This window comes from Sus scrofa, unplaced genomic scaffold (assembly GCF_000003025.6).
Source record: "Sus scrofa isolate TJ Tabasco breed Duroc unplaced genomic scaffold, Sscrofa11.1 Contig486, whole genome shotgun sequence".
Taxonomy (NCBI): Eukaryota; Metazoa; Chordata; class Mammalia; order Artiodactyla; family Suidae; genus Sus; species Sus scrofa.
The window spans coordinates 1-17414 of record NW_018085223.1 but is presented as its reverse complement, the minus strand read 5'-3'; the positions used below and the strand labels follow the sequence as shown (position 1 = coordinate 17414).

At 38.1% G+C, this 17414-nt stretch overlaps 1 protein-coding gene across 1 annotated transcript in view; it reads left to right on the top strand.

Annotated features, from left to right (window-relative positions):
* Positions 1-14285, top strand: part of LOC110258846 (ankyrin repeat domain-containing protein 26-like) — a 33461-nt gene extending 19176 nt beyond the window's left edge. The window contains exons 9-14 of the mRNA XM_021082085.1: positions 346-416; positions 760-853; positions 2739-2851; positions 4479-4608; positions 12806-12969; positions 13266-14285. Coding sequence (XP_020937744.1) covers positions 346-416; positions 760-853; positions 2739-2851; positions 4479-4608; positions 12806-12969; positions 13266-13551 — 858 coding nt within the window. The 3' untranslated portion in view covers positions 13552-14285. The remainder of the gene's footprint in view (positions 1-345; positions 417-759; positions 854-2738; positions 2852-4478; positions 4609-12805; positions 12970-13265) is intronic.
* The last annotated feature ends 3129 nt before the right edge of the window (positions 14286-17414 follow it).

The window sequence follows — 17414 nt, the reverse complement described above, 5'->3', positions numbered from 1 at the left end:
CTCACATAGGTGGATATTTAATGTTATAGTTGATATGGAACTTGGAAGACAAAAATATAAATGTTTATTCTAAGGTAATTCTCTGACTTTCCCCCTTTGGCCAGTTTATCAGTGTGTATACGCATTTGATAAAATTGAATTTAAACCATGTTGTGTTTTAGTACTAGAGGAGAGGTCAGTGACTGGTAAAGGACCAGATGGCAAATATTTCAGGTTTTGTGGGCCATAAGGTCTCTGTCATAACAGGTCAGCTCCATTCTTATGGCACAAAAAGTAGTCATAAAAGACAGAAACGGGTGAGGGTGTATTTGTAGGTAAAACACAATTTTGTTTTCTTTATTTTAGTTGCAAGAAGCACAAGAACTACATATAGAAGCTCTGAAGTGTGCTGAGGAGACCCAGGATCACATGCAAAAGTACAATAGAGCAGCACAGAAAATAACTTGAGTATAAGTATAAAGCAGATAAGCAGTATAGTATAAGAATTATATCAGGAAGGATAATAAAGAATGCATCGTTGTGAAGCTGGGTAGAAAATTCAGCTTTGGGGTGTTTTGGAAGGCCAAGTATGTCCCCATTATTTCTAAGTGTTTCACATGATCCACGAAACACAACTCGAAAATTGGCATGATTGCCAAATCATCTACTTTTCAAAATTTTAGAACTTACATAAATGACTCTGTAGACATTTGTTTACAAATTGTGAGGTATTTTTAAAATCTATGTATGAGAATAATTATTGTAAAATACACATTTTAGGCTTGAAATTCAAACTGCCAAGTTAAAAGTGATGAACAAAAAGCAAGTTGCCAAAACTGAACAGCTTCGGAGAAACTCACTAAGTACAAGTTTGGTAAGTTAGTCGTCTAATTCCTGTCATACTGAAAAGGAATTTTAATTTTACTACTAGTAGTATGGACGGATATTTTATAAAATAGGAAATGTCTCATTGACAAAATGTATTTATTGGATTTACATTGATGCTACTTACTGCTGTAGCATAATTTCCCTTTATCAAGGACATTAACTGAATTCAGAAAGTTAGTGATTTTTGTGGTAAGATTTTAAATAAAAAAATGTGCCAGAGCTCCCTTTGTGGCTCAGCAAGTTAAGAACCCAACTAGAATCCATGAGGATGCAGCCTTGATCAATGGGTGAAGGATCCAGTGTCGCCATGATCTCTGGTGTAGGTCTCAGCTGCAGCTCTGATGCACCCCCTAGCCTGGGAACTTCCATATGCCACAGGTGTAGTTATTAAAAAACAAACAAACAAACAAACAAAAAAACAGGTACAGAAAGGTTTAGGACTGAACCTCAAGGGTTACTGCCATGTAGACAGGAAGTGGGCTTAGAGAAGCATGGTTTCAGCTTATCAGTTGCTGCAAGTAAAGCAGGATCAAAGAGTAAAGGAAAAGGTCATTGACGACACTCAGAAAATGGTGAAATTGCAAGGCAGACGATCAGATTTTCCTAATTAACTCGGAGTTCAGAATTCTCTCTTGGTGTAGCAATTTAAGGATCCAGCATTGTCACTGTAGTGGCTTGGGTTGCTTCTGTGGTGCAGGTTTGATCCCTGGTCTGGGAACTTTGACGTCCCAGAGGCACAGCCAAAAAAATCCTGTTTTAGGGTAAAAGAAGGGAATAATTGATGAAAATCTGAATTTGTGAATGAGACCATTCACTAAAGAATGCTAGAATCCAACGGAAGGGGAGAAACTTAAAAAGCTGTAAGAATCAAGGAAGAGTTATATTTTTATATGCTGTATAGAAAAGACTTCAACTTTAAAGAGAAAAATAGCTAATGAAAAAGGAGGGGAGTTTTCTTGTGGTGTAGCAGGTTAAGGATCCTGCATTGTCACTGCAGCAGCTTGGGTCACAACCATGGCTCAGTTTTGATACCTGGCCCAGGAACTTCCACATGCTGCAGGCCCAGCCCCCCCGCCCCCCCAAAAAAAGAAAGCAAAGAAGAAACCAAAACTTATGCAAAGAGGCTTACAGATGACATATCTAATCCCATAGCCATGTGATCCTAAAAAGAAATGTAAAGGGAATTGAGTGGGAATTTTTCAAAGATGATTTTAGTAAGATGTGATGAACAAAACCTGGAGTATTATGAACTATGGATGAAAATGTTGCCAGGGCATGTTTAGAACTGAATTGTAAATATAACTACTTTTTGAAAAAGATTTTTATCAATACTAGTCTTTTATGTGTCAGAACCTCTGTTTTTAACACATAAATTTTGGCAATTTCAGTTTCAGAAAATGAAGAAATCATAAAAATGAAAAATTGGTTGTTTTAAGAAAAGTCATTATTTCTGCATTCTGTACTTGTGACATCAAGTTTATGAACTGTGGTTCACTAGAAACACTTATGAACTCATAAGAAATATGTAACCCTAACCCCAACCTTAACCCTAATCCTAACCCTAATATATGTGCATATGTATATATTTATATGATATATAATATATGTATTTTTCAGACACTCTCCTGGCATATGGAAGTCCCCTGGCCAGGGATCCGAGCAGCACAACAGACCTACACAACAGACACAGTAACACTAGATCCTTAACCCATTGTACCAGGCAGGAGGTGAAACCCACAGCTCTGCAGAGATAACATCAGATCCTTGACTTGCTGCACCACAGTGGGAACGCCAAAAAAATAATATTTTTAAGAAAGACAAATAAGTGTCTAGATAGGAAAAAATAACTTTGCTTAATTTATTTTTCCAAGTCTGAGCAAGAAAAGGAAGAATTACAGCAACTTATGGAGTTAAAACAGTTTCTGGAAAGCCAGTTGGATCGGCAAAAGAAGAAAAATGATGGATTAGAAAAAGAGATTACTGGGTAAAATTTTAATATTTTAAATCATTTCAATGATTAATTATTATTAAAACCTAGAAACAAGCACATTTTATATATGCATTTTCATAATTAAAGAAATTTCCCTTTTGCAAATGTACTGTGGAAACTAAAAGCACAGTCTGAAACTTTTCCAGTGTCGTACTATTACGCTTACACGCTAAGGATTTCCAAAACCGTCAAGACAGTGCCTGTTGCTTATAGTCACGCTAGTCTTCATTGTCTACCTTGAGTTTTTATTGTTGCAGGATATCCTTGCTCTTTTTGGTGATCTTCCTTCTTTTAGTAGTGTTCTTCCCCTTCAGCATGCAAGTATTTTAATATCTAAAAACCCATCTGTGTCATGTGTAATAACATCAAAGTTTATCTTGATTTGGCTTATATTTTCTTTCTGCCCTTTGAGTTAGAAAACATACATACAAATATATATATAGTTATGTATTTGAAGTATGACTTAAAGTACAATAATCTCAGTGAGCATGTTTTGACCACTCAGAAAATAAAGAAAAGACTAGCGTTTCCCAATGTCTGTGAAGCCCCCACCCATCTTCCTTTCTGTTTATTTGCTGTGTACACTTCACCCTCAACATCCCTGGATTCAACCAACTTCAGAAAAAAAATTCCAGATAGTTCCAAAAGCAAAACTTGGGTTGGTCTCAGGCGGCAACTATGTACATAGTACTTACATTGCATTTACAACTATTTACATGTAATTGACATTGTACTAGGTTTCAGAAGGGATCTAGAGAAGACTGAATGTGTGTACTTGAGGATATGCAGGGTATATGCAGATACAGCACCATCTTGTAGAAAGGACTTGAAGATTTCAGCATCCACAGCATATGTGAGGGCATTGGAAGCAAAACTCTGTGGATACTGAAGGTTGATCCTACTTAGGGTTGAATCTACTGATTCTCAACAATGTTGTTTTCTCATTTAACTTTCTCTGTGTCACTTTGCATATTGTCAACATCTCACTAACCAAGATTTCCAGATCTCTTAAAACAGTCTTGAGGAGCCTGTTACACATTCTCTCTCTGCTGATTTTCCTTCTTCTAAAGCCTGGCAGGTTTTTTCCCCTCAACTCAGACTCCAAAGATTTTTCTCTCTTGTTTCTTTTTTCTATTTTGAGTGAGTGACTTGATGTTTTCTGTGTGTACTTTATTTTCTGCTTGTAGGCTGTGATCAGTAGGTACCCAAATGTATTCTTCTATCTTTTCTAAACATTCACATATAAGTTTGTTCTTCCTTCACCTTGGGTGCTAATCTCTGATGTATTCCCAGTATTTAATAAGATACTAAGTTAATGTTTCATATTAACATACTAAAAATTGATATAAATACCTTATTTATAAGAAATCTATATGAATTGTGATATGTACATACCTCTACTAACACTTTACCTACTGTGTATGTTTGTAAAATTCTTGATGTTATTTATCTGAAATTATAATTTAGTTATATTTTCAAACAATATTAGATCAAATAAATGAGAAAGGATCATAATTTACAGGATTGTTTATGTTATATGATAGAAGATATATCTGTTTAAGTCATTATTAATTATTTACTCTTAAAGAACTTGACTTCCTCATTCTATACATTTCTGCAGATTGAAGGAATGCTTGGAAATGGCAAGAAGGGAAGTAAATGAAAATGAAAAAGGAGAGCCTAGTGCCCATGGTGTTGTAAAAATCAATCCAACTGAAATGGATATTCAGATAGATACGCTAAAACATAAGGTAATTTGTATTCAGTTTGGGGGCCCAAAAACTCTTAATTTGGGGAATTATAAATCACTCGGTACTTTGAGCAGTGAACCACAGATTTTCCCTTCAATCTTATAGATGTAGTATGAGTAAGACAGACACCTTTTTTCCTATGCAAAAGAGCACACTGTTAATTCTCTTCTGTCTTGAATGCTGGCCAGTGCTGTGAAGTTGAACAGCACACCATTCTTGACCCCAAAGCATCAGCCATTTTTTGGTGACAGCTTTATTGAAATATAAAATATTCATTTAAATTGTACATTCAGTGACATTTAGTGTATTCCTAGAGTTATACAGTTGTCAAATCAATTTTAGAACATTGTCATCACCCAGCAAAGACACCCTATATCTTCTAGCCAACACCCTGTGCCAGCGTCCCCTTCCCCACTCTTCCCAAACCTGGGGAACCACGACTCTCTTCCCTGTCTCTGTAAGAGGATCTGCCTTTTCTGGGTGTTTCATATCAATAGAATCTCACAAGGTGGGGTCTTTTGTAACTGCCTTCTTTCATTAAGCATGTTTTCAAGGTGCATTGATTTTGTAGCAAGTTATTAGCACGTCCTTTCTTTTTATTGCTGAATATTACAGCATTTTAGGGACAGACCATATTTATTTATCCATTCATCGGGTGCTAGACCTTTGAGGTGTTTCCACTTTTTGGCTATTGTTAATAATGCCAGTGTGAACATTTATAACATAATACCAGGTTTTAGTATAAATGCATGTTTTCCTTCCTTTTGGGAATATTCTCATGACTGGTCTTGCTGTATCATGTGGTAATTGTTTAGGTTTTTGCGGAACTGCCATACTGCTTTTCAGAGTGGCTGCACCATTTTACTTTTTTTTTTTTTTTTTTTTTTTTTGTCTTTTTGCCATTTCTCGGGCTGCTCCTGCGGCATATGGAGGTTCCCAGGCTAGGGGTCCAATCAGAGCTGCAGCCACCGGCCCACGCCAGAGCCACAGCAACGCGGGATCCGAGCCGCGTCTGCAACCTACACCACAGCTCATGGCAACGCCGGATCGTCAACCCACTGAGCAAGGGCAGGGACTGAACCCGCAACCTCTTGTTTCCCAGTCGGATTCGTCAACCACTGCACCATGATGGGAACTCCCTTTTACATTTTTATCCAAAGTGTGTAAGCATTTCAATTTCTATAAATACTTGTCAACACCTACTGTGACCTGTTGTTTTGATTATAGCCGTCCTAGACAGTGTGAAGTAGCATCTCATTGTGGTTTGGATTTGCATTTTTCTGATGACTAATATTGTTGGGGATCTATTCATGTGCTTATAATCCACTTGTGTATCTTCTTGGAAGAAATGTCTGTCTAAGTTTTTGCCCACTTTTAAATTGGATTTGCTTTATTACTGAATTGTAAGAGTTCTTTTTGTATCCTGGTTAACAATTTTTTTTTAACCAGATGTAGGATTTTCATGTTTTCTCGCCTTCAGAAGATTGCCTTTTCAGCTTCTTGATGGTGTCTTTTGAAACACAGAAGTATTTAATATTGAGGAAGTTCAGTTGATCTATTTTTTGTCTTTTGGTGTCATATCTAAGAAATAATTGTCAAATCCAGTCATGAAGATAACACCTATGTTTTCCTCTAAAGAATTTTGTGGTTATAGCGCTTGGATTTTGAATTAATTTTTACATATGGTATGAGGTAGGGGTTTCATTTTATTCTTTTCTGTGTGGATACCCAGTTGTCCCAGTACCATTTGTTTAAATGGAATTACTTGTCCCTCTTACTAACAGTCAACTGACGGTAACTGTGAGGGTTTCTTTTTAGATCCTCAGTGGTAACGCACTGATCTGTACGCCAGTGTGCCAGTGCTAAGTGCCAGTACTGTCAGATTTTAAGGGGAGTCTTTTCCACTCATCCTTCAGGTTAATACTTGTTTGATGTACTATTAGAAGGTGAATGTAGTGGGATGATATTTAACTACTGCTGTGGAGATTTTCTGCTTCTGAAGGAAGTGTGGCTAGCTTATTAGGCCTGCTGACTCCATGTCATGATGGAAAGTAGGCTTACAAAGATAAAGTCCATTTCTCTTCTGCCCTCTATCAGAACTACTTCTCTAACCCAGTGCCTCCCACTTCACTCCAGCTTTTATCAAATCCTAGTCACAGGATCTGCTGCTTTGGTCCTCTATGTGTGCTCTTATGTTTAACTCATTATAATTCATAGACTCATCCATAAACTTCACCATCTGGGAGGAGGAGATTTAAGTCTGTGCTGTCAGCTTTCCTCGTGGAAAGTCTCTCTAATCCGTCATCTTGCAGGTCACAACTCAGTCCTCTTCTGACTTGGTTCTGGTGTACACCACTCTTCCTGATCGTGTTCTTGGCTCTCAGAACTCAGAGATCCTTGTTTCCACCTCCTTTTACTTCAAAAGAAAGAGATGCAGAGCCGTATCTATAACTAATACATAATTAATGGAATAAATATTTCACGCCATCCAAAGAAAAGTATTCACGAGTGCAGCTGTTAAAAAGTCAGATAATATTGAGAATTCCCTTGTGGCACAGCAGTGGCCCAGGTTGCTACTGTGACACAGGTTCAATCCCAGGCCCAGATGCACTCCCCCAAAAAACACAGGCAATATTTAATCAATTTATCAGAAACAAATAATAAATCCATAATTTGTATTTCACAGTTTCAAAGACTGTTTGTATGATATGGAGAAGCATTGTGGTAGAAATAAGAGGAGACAGTGTTACCTCCTCATGCAGACAAGCTTTAAGTAGAGAGAAAATTGTATTTAACTTAAATACTACCAAAGGACACTACAAATGCTTTACTAGTGAGGAAATTAAAAATGCTTCCATAGGGTTTATTTCCCCCCTGGGGAAAGGAACATGAATGAAGATTGAGTGCTCGATTAATAAATACTCAAAGCTGCCTATCTCTAGAATTTCAGTTACATGAGTTAAAAAGTCTGATTATGAAAAAAAAAGTCTGACTTTGGTGATTATACTGACTATTTCTAGTTGTTTTTCAGGTACTGTATTTCAACTCATGTGCCTCCTTGCTTACAAGTTTTCCTTAGCCTCAATCTTGAGGAGACCTTTTAAGGTAGTGCACGTGCCTATTTATAACAAATTGTAATTAAAGGGCACCCTAAAAAACTTCCTTCTCCATAGTTCTTAAGTGTTTCTTCTACATATCTGCTTCTTCTCATCAGATTTTTCTTCATTGATAAATTAATCTGGAATTTTTTTTTTTTGTCTTTTTAGGGCCAAACACAGCATATGGAAGTTCTCAGACTAGGCGTCAACTCAGAGCTACATACAAATCAGAACAAGCCTATGCCAGAGCAACAACAATGCCAGATCTGAGCCATGTCTGTGACCTACACCACAGCTCTGAGCAACATCAGATACTTAACCCACTCAGGAAGGCCAGGGGTCAAACCTACGTCCTCATGGATGTTATATTAATTCCTGCTAAACCATGGTGGGAACTCCTTAAAGTAATCTTGACATTTATTAGAGTCTTGATTATAGGAGCCCAGTTTCTACTGTATTTATGAGATATTTCTTATCATCATTTTTAATCCAGTTTCCTGTGTATCTGTTTTTCCCTAACAACTTCCCAGAATGTAGTGGCTTAAATGAACAGCATGTATTTTGTTCATACTCTACACTGGGAAGAACATGGCCAGGACAGTGGCCTCTGTTCCCATGAACTTCAGCTAGGGGAGCAAGAAGGCCAGGGGCTGGAATCACTTGAAGGTCTGTTCACTCACTTGTCTGATTGGTGGTGGTAGTGGTTGGCTAGTTTTATGTTTCATCTTCTTTCCTTGCCAAGAGAGAAGCTGTCACTGTCAGCCTCTCCAAGGGCCATCAGTCTTCTCTTAACATCTTGCAATGCCCTTGCATTTTTATCCTTACTCTTTACTACATCATTGTACCTACAGCCAATTAGTTTTTCCCAACTCAGTGTCACAAATGAAAGCCCAGAATTAAACCCATGCACTTACAGCCAACTAATCTATGACAAAGGAAGCAAGACTATGCAATCGAGAAAGGACAGCTTGTTCAATAAGTGGTGCTGGGAACACTGGATAGCCACATGGAAAAGAAGGAAATTAGAACACTCCCTAACACCATACACAAAAATGAACTCCAAATGGATTAAAGACCTAGATATAAGACCAGACACTATCAAACTCCTAGAGGATAACATAGGCCAAATACTCTCTGACATAAACGACAGCAACATCTTCTCAGATCCACCTATCAGAGTATTGACAATAAAAAGAAAAACAAACAAGTGGGACCTACTCAAACTTCAGAGTTTCTACCCAGCAAAGGAAACCCTAAACAACACAAAAAGACAACCCACAGAATGGGAGAAAATCTTTGCAAGTGAATCCACTGACAAGGGATTAATCTCCAAAATTTATAAACACCTTCTGCAGCTCCATACCAAAAAAAAACAAAAAACAAACAAAAAAAAACCCATCCAATAATGGGCAGAAGATCTAAACAGACAGTTCTCCAAAGAAGACATACAGATGGCCAAGAAACACATGAAAAGATGTTCAGTGTCACTCATTATTAGAGAAATGCAAATCAAAACTACTATGAGGTTCCACCTTACACCAGCCAGAATGGCCATCATCCAAAAGTCTACAAACAGTAAGTGCTGGAAAGGGTGTGGAGAAAAAGGAACCCTAGTACACTGTTGGTGGGATTGTAGACTGCTGCAGCCACTATGGAAAACAGTATGGAGATTCCTCAGAAAACTAAAAATAGAACAACCATTTGATCCAGCAATCCCACTCCTGGACACCTATCCAGAGAAAATCATGATTCGAAAAGACACATGTACTCTGATGTTCATTGCAGCACTAGTTTCAATAGCCAAGACATGGAAACAACCTAAATGTCCATCGACAGAGGAGTGGATCCAGAAGAGGTGGTACATATACACAATGGAATATTACTCAGCCATTAAGAAGAACGAAATACCAGCATTTTTTGCAACATGGATGGACCTAGAAACTATCACGCTAAGTGAAGTCAGCCATACAATGAGACGCCAACATCAAATGCTTTCACTGACATGTGGAATCTGAAAACAGGACAGACTGAACTTCTTTGCAGAACAGATGCTGACTCACAGACAATGAAAACTTATGGTCTCCAGAAGAGACAGTTTGGGGGGTGGGGGGATGTGCTTGGGCTGTGGGAAGGAAATCCTGTGAAACCAGATTGTTATGATCATTATACAACTACAGATGTGATAAATTCATTTGAGTAATAAAAAAATGAAAAAAAAAACATACTGGTGATTATTTTGGTTTGTTTTGGTTTCATTTGTTCTCTTATTTTTTGGAAAGTTACAAAGAATTACAAACCATGAGGCATTGTTTGGTTCAGGAAACTTGTGTGCATCATCTCGCTAAACTTTGGTTGGGCCAGGCAAGTGCAACCCCTGCCTTGAACACCTGGGGTCTCTTTCTGGCCTGAGCTCCTTCAAAAGAGGGGTCTGGCATCCAGGGTTAAGGGCCAAGGAGAAGCTGTATTGTCTTTTCCAACCTAGCCTTGCCGTTCACACAGCATCATGTCCCCCATATTCTGCTCAATAGGAGCAAGCCACTTAAGGCTGCCCCACGTCATACCTTTTTTACAAGATGGATTATAAGTTGGATTTTCTAAAACTTATCTTTACATTTAAAAACCAGCCTTATCGATTCACTGGCCACAATTTTTTATGGTCCATCCACACACACAAAAAGACACATGTTCCTACCCAGTTCTCCCACAACTCTCAATTATGATGCTGTCAGGCTCAGGCTCAAGTCCCAGATTGTACCATCTTCATCAGCTACAGATACAGCTGAGGTACCTGGGTGTGGTTTTTAGTGTTTAGCCCCTTGACTACAGTCCTCTCGCTACGAAGATGTGGGAAATAAGGGGTCAAGTTATCTACCACCCACACACCCACCATTCTTGGTCTCTTGTAGTCCAATGGTGGTAGCAGTGTTTTTACTTCCACAGTTCTCTTTAAAACTTTGAGTTTCCTGTGAATGTTATTGGGGTGCATTCCATTGCAAAAGCTGCCCTTACATGAATCTTTTGGAAGCAAGCTCTTCACCTTGAGCTTCCTGTGAAGTTCTCAATTCTTATGCTTTAATATCTTCCATAGAATTTGAGGCAGACATGAAATCTTTCCAAGGTCTTAACAAGGGGATTTACAATCTTGGCTTCATCTGTAGACCATGGTTTCCTGGTGTCACCATAGGTGTGATCTGAGCCCAGAAGCCATTTCTTTATTTTCATTGTATTTCACAGCTGGACACATGGAAGTGCTGTAAATGGGATACAGATATTTGAACCCAGTGAGTCCTGGTTTCTTTATAGTTAATCATCTTTTTGTTGGATTATCTTTCTCATTGATTCACTTTCAAATGTTGCATAGCATGAGTCCCCTTTCCTCTGATTTTCTGTCTCATCTTCTTCCCTTGCCAAGAGAGAAGCTGTCACTGTCAGCCTCTCCAAGGGCCATCAGTCTTCCCTTAACCATCTTGCAAAGCCCTTGCATTTTTATCCTTACTCTTCACTACATCATTGTACCTACAGCCAATTAGTCCTTCTCAACTCAGCATCACTGAAATACCAGTGAGTGCTTTGGTTTGTTTTGGTTTCATTTGTTCTCTTACTTTCTGGAAAGTAACAAGTCTTACAAACCTCGAGGCACTGTTTGGTTCAGAAAACTTGTGTGCATCATCTCACTAAACTTTTACTCTGGGAGATATGATTTCTCCTTAACCCTGTGAAACATTTCTCCTTGGAATGCATGTCAAATGAGCATAAACTATTTGTAGTTCTGAAAAAGGCTTATGGCATTAGAATCCAGATGAAAAAGATTCATTCCTTAGAGTCTTGTTTTCCAAATCTTGTTTTGGGAGCCATTTATTTACTCAGCTCTAAAGAATTCAGTATCCCTACAACTTCCTTAAAAATTATGACAGCTAAGATAAGGGGGAAGTACTAAGAGACTTTTTACTAAGAGATGACTTATAGTCATTTTACAGAGGAAAGATTTGCAATAACTACAGACACATAAAATATAAAATCAAGTGTAAATGTTGTGTAATAGATGATGACAGGAATGCTTTTATTTTTGTGATTCTCAGTGGTTTGAAATTCTACAGTGTAGATAGAATTTTATTGTAACTGAATTTATTTCAAAATGTGATATTGGTTGTGGGTTAAGCTATTCTCAGCCCACTTCCCTCATTCCACTGTATTACTCAGTGTCATTATTATTCTTCACTCTGTCATGTCAGAGTGATGATCCGAGAGCACAGCAGTAAACTGCATGTTCCCAATGTCTACATCTGGATGCAAAAATCAAGTTCTTCAACAGGAATTATTATGTATGAAAAGAACGCAGAAGAGATGTGGACAATTTGAGGAGAATAAACAGACACTGGAACAAGCAGTAGTAAACCTCAAGAGTCACATAGAAATGAATATGGTGGAACGCAGTCAGGTAGAGCACTGTGAACAGGAGATTGAAGAAAGAGCAAGACAGGAGATAGAAGAACAGTTAACAAAAGTCACCTTATTCCTGCAGGTTAATTTATTGATGTTTAATGTGCTGTAATTCACTTCATTCTAAATTACAACATGGATGTATACATTTTATGTGTTTCCTCTGCTTCTCTTCTAATAGTTGGTTTTGTAGATTTCTGAGTGGAAGATGGCATTTTTTCTCCCTTAAATTATTCCAGTTTCCATCATTATTATCAGTAAGTTGGACTTTCAGCTTACAATGATTGAGATGACGAAATCACACCAATTGGTATAATACAAGGCTGTTTGGAGGATAAGAAATTATTGTGATTGAAAACTTGTACTGTACTCTTGGATCACTCATGCAGTGCATTTTTCAATTTTTTAAATTTTAAATTGATCCTATGATTCTTTATGTCATCACATGACATGAGTACTAATATAGCAGCAATCACCTTTAATTTTATACTTCAGATATAATTCAGTTAATATTGGTGATAAACACTTTAAAGCAGAGCTTCTTTTCAACACATTTACATTTGCACTCTCAATCATTGACTCCAAACTAAGTGAGTAAATATACTAGAGTTACTCAGGTTATAATTATTTTTTAAATGTTTCCTTTTAATTTGCTTTAGACACAAACAGCATCTCAAGAAAACTTAGCGCAATATCTGGAATCTGAACGCTCCAAAGAAAACACTTCTCATGAATCTTCTTGTAAAACAGAATTGGAAAAATATAAGCAACTTTACCTAGAAGAATTAAAATTGAGAAAGTCGCTGGAAAAAAAACGAAACAAGTAAGTTAAAACAGAATCCTAAGCTAAGTGCTTTAGAGGCTTTGCCATGTAGACAGCGATATAATTATAAAATTTCTTGTTGGATTTCCTATAAATAGGAATGTTATCAAGTTTAACTATTTTTTGGAAGATGATACCTTAAACCAAAAGGGTCACATTCTGGCTTTTGATACATTTACTTTCTTGATTATGATATTTGCTGTCATCCCTAGAGGGTGCTGTGAAGGCAAAGCTCTACTTTAAAGTGTTTATCACCATCTAAGGAAAATGAAGTGAATGAAATTTGCATTTTGCAGACTTCACAGGACTAATCGGAGGCTGGCTAAAACCTGTGTGAAACGTCTGATGGAGAAAGAGCAGAACAGGTCTTTACCCCAAACATTTACTACAAGTCCTGTCCTGGAGCCACCTGGTGCTGAAAATATTCATAATAGCTCTGGGTTCAGAGGAAATACTACAACAAGAGAAACCTTGTTGTTTTCTACCTCACGTTCACGGCCTTCATTTGACAGCATTGTGACTGCTTTGATGAAGGTTAGTTACGTTATCCTTTCTTGCTTACATTTCAGATTTCTGATGTAATTTGTGTTTTTAATTCTGACTCGACTTAGGCACACTTAGTAAAGGCCATAAATATTTGTGCTAATAAAGAAAACAAATTTTGTAATTTTTAAGTCCCTAGATTTCTCCTTTTAAGAGATACCTATCAACTTTCTTCAATAAATGTAACATTGACAAATTCAAATTTCTTGAAAAGCTGCATTTAAATGCTTTTTTTTTTTTTCTTTTTAGGGCTGTATTTGCAGCATATGGAAGCTTCCTTTGCCGCAGCCGCAGCAGTGCAGGATCCAAGCTGCATCTGTGACCTCCATCAGAGCTCAGGCAACCCTGGATCCTTGACCCGCTGATGGAGGCCATAGATCAAAGCCCTTCCTCATAGATATTAGTTGGCTTGGTCACTGCTGAGCCACAACAGGAACTCCTTAGATGCTATTTTAGAAATTAAATATTATTGCCTAATAACCAAATATATACTTTCAGATGTTTGGCATACTTTATTACAGCTTGGCCATAGTTGATAGTAAGTTTCAAATTCTGTTGCACCCTAGTTTTTCTACCCCTCAGCATAAGTGACTGATTGGCATTCAAGCACTTAACCACACATGGATGTTTCATGCTTAAAGGAAGCCATGATAAAGCCTTTGCATGAATCAAGTAAACTTTAACACTAAACTAACAGATTTAGTTCCCATCGTGGCTCAGTGGGTTAAGAACCCAGCACAGTGTCGGAGAGGATGCAGGTTAAATCCCTGGCCTTGCTCATTGGCTTAAGGATCAGGCATTGCCCCAAGCTGTGGCAGAGGTCACACATGTGACTCAGATCTGGTGTTTCCCTGCCTGTGGTGTAGCCATTGGCTTCAGCTCTGATTTGACCCATGGCCTAGAAACTTCCATATGCCCCTGGTGCAGCCATAAAAATAAAGTAAAATAAAAGGTTCATTTCTGTTTATGTTTTTTTCTTTATTTTTTTTTCCTTGTTGGTGACTCTGCAGCATTTGGAGTTTCTGGGCCAGGGATCAGATCTGAGCCACAGTTGGGGCCATACCACAGGTCAGGCAATGCAGATCCTTTAACCCACTGTGGGGTCCAGGGCTAAACCTGCATCCTGGCATTGCAAAGATGCTCCCCTTCCCATTGCACCAAAGCAGGAACTCCCTCATGTCTGTGTTTAACTTAAAACATTGATCATTTTCTTACATGAAAGTACATTCTTAATTGCTGTTTTGCTGGTGGCATTTTTATTTCAATTTTTATAAATGTCTTGCTGATGAGCAATTGTAGTACATTCCTAAATATATAGTTAAATAAAGTCAATATGTAAACTTTTTAAATGAAGTTCACTTACGTCTCTGTCTTGCCATGACTTAGATGAATGATGTCTAAGATGGCAATGATGGGGCATCTGTAAACTGCAAGGACATTTCATTGTGTATCAATGCTATTAAAATAGCCACTTTGAGCAGTGCCCATGGTTTATGGTTTTGAGGGTGTTTTCATGATCTTCCTGATATGAAGTAGCTTGGGCCCTCCTTAAATGATGTTTCAACTTGTTTCCTCACTTGGCTTCATGTCATAACAAATCATAGAAGAGCAAAGTTAAGATTCTTGGCACTGCAGCTAAGTTGTGTCTGAATGCTTCAGTGTTGAAACTGGACTCTAGGTTACAAAAATAAAATGTACATCATACACTTCAGTCAGTAGATAAGCAGGATACAAACTTAAACTTGTCTCATTAGTTGACACCCCAAAAATCATAACATGCATCATTTTACTGATGAAGATGAACGAGGGTTTGTGTGCAGAAGACGGAAGTCATGCAAGAGAAGAATTGCTGAGGAATTGTATGCTTTAATTTTTTTGGATGAAAGAGGTGTTTACTGTTTAGTATTTGTACTTAAACTGAAAAAATAGTTTATTTTAAACTTAATGTTGTATTTCTGAAGGTTACATAGCTCCCTTGTGGGGCCTTCTTTGTCAAATCATGCTGGAGTTAATAAGAGAGATTAATAAATATTCCTTCAGGAGTTCCCGTCATGGCGCAGTCGTTAATGAATCCGACTAGGAACCATGAGGTTGCGAGTTCAGTCCCTGCCCTTGCTCAGTGGGTTAACAATCCGGCGTTGCCGTGAGCTGTGGTGTAGGTTGCAGACGTGGCTGGGATCCTGCGTTGCTGTGGCTCTGGCGTAGGCCAGTGGCTACAGCTCCGATTGGACCCCTAGCCTGGGAACCTCCATATGCCATGAGAGCGGCCCAAAGAAATAGCAAAAAGCCAAAAAAAAAAAAATATTCCTTCAAGAGGCAAAGACATGTCTCCATAATCACTATAGATAGGATGCCTTAAAAAAGTTCTTATGCAGGTATTGTTTTCTGAATTCTCAGTCAGACTTAGAAGGAAGGGGCCTTCTAGAATTGCTAGGGATGTAACTGTTTCTACTGGAAAACCTAAAATAATCCTCTGAGAGGAGTTAACATACTGTCTCAAATGTCAGAACGGGGTGGGTTCTGATCAAGGAGCTGAAAAACGAAGTGGAGCAGGACCTCATTGCTCCTCCCCTCCAAGTGCCACAGTCTGGATCTACTAAGCCCAAAGTCCCCCCTCCATCACACTCCCTCCCCCTCCATCCTGGCAGCCACAAGTCTGTTCTCCATGCCCAAGAGTTTGTTTCTTTCCTATAGATGGGTTCATTGCTGCCATGTATTAGATTCCAGAGAGAAGTGACCTCATAGGGTATTTGTCTTTCGCTTTCTGACTTAAAGATGAACATTTAGCATGACACAACAACGTGTCTCAACAGAATCTTGAGTCACATTTCCTTGAAGAAATAAGCCTCCAGTTTACATCACCAAGGCAGTGCCTTTCACGCTGAAGTTTAACTCTGATCACACAATCACAACAGTTAAGCTAGCTTCTCAGAAGTCAGAGGCAGAGTTCAGAAAACTTGTTTATTGTTTCGCTTCTGTACTCTATATAACCCTGCATGCCCACTTCATTTTGTCCACATGGACCAGTGAGCAGGCATTTTATCTTTTGAAAGATAAGGGTAATTACTGAATTTCTTCCAGTCCTTTTTCATTATTTTTGCTCCCTAGACTTCATTTTTCACAGCTTAATCAACAAAGTCTTCCCCAGTACTTTCCTCTGCAGCAAAATAGACTTATTTAGTGCTAACAAACTAACAAGTGTAATTTCCTCACATGGGAACCTACTTACAACTGGATAATGAAGTGGTTTACATGGCTTGATTTTATTATACTTCCCTAGCTGCGTTTACTTTTATAACTTTCAAAATAAGAATGACGTCAATTTTAACTTAAAAGCATCAATAATTACAGAAGGTTTTATTGAAATGAATGTGTTTCTCTGAGTATGGCATGTATGCTTTTTCAAGTTGGTCTCAAAAAGAGAGTGCACCTTATTTTCCAGCCATTACCTCAAATTTCTTTAACAGAATATTTATGGTTATTGAATACGTATTTGTACTTTTTGCTTTGTATTGTGATTGACTCTATTTATTTCTCTGTCAAAATACTCCTTCCTACTTCTCCCTGGCTCAGAATAGGATTGGGGTGCTCTGGATCCTACCTGAGGCTAGTTCCAATTGCTCCAATTTGCCCCTAACGAACTTCCATATGTCACGCTGTGCTCAAAAAGAAAGAAAAACAAAAACCCACCAAAATCCAAGAAAACTAGGTTGTTGAACAGGTACATAATTACAATCAGGGAAGAAAACATCTAGTGTTTTTCTTCACGTCCTTGCTGAACTGGTGAGGTAGCTAGCCATGCACTTCTCCTTGTAGGACAATTGAAAGAGTCAGGCAGGGGTGAACAGAAGTAGCTCATCACAACACATATTGATGGGAAAGAATGTAAATGGGTTTGGACT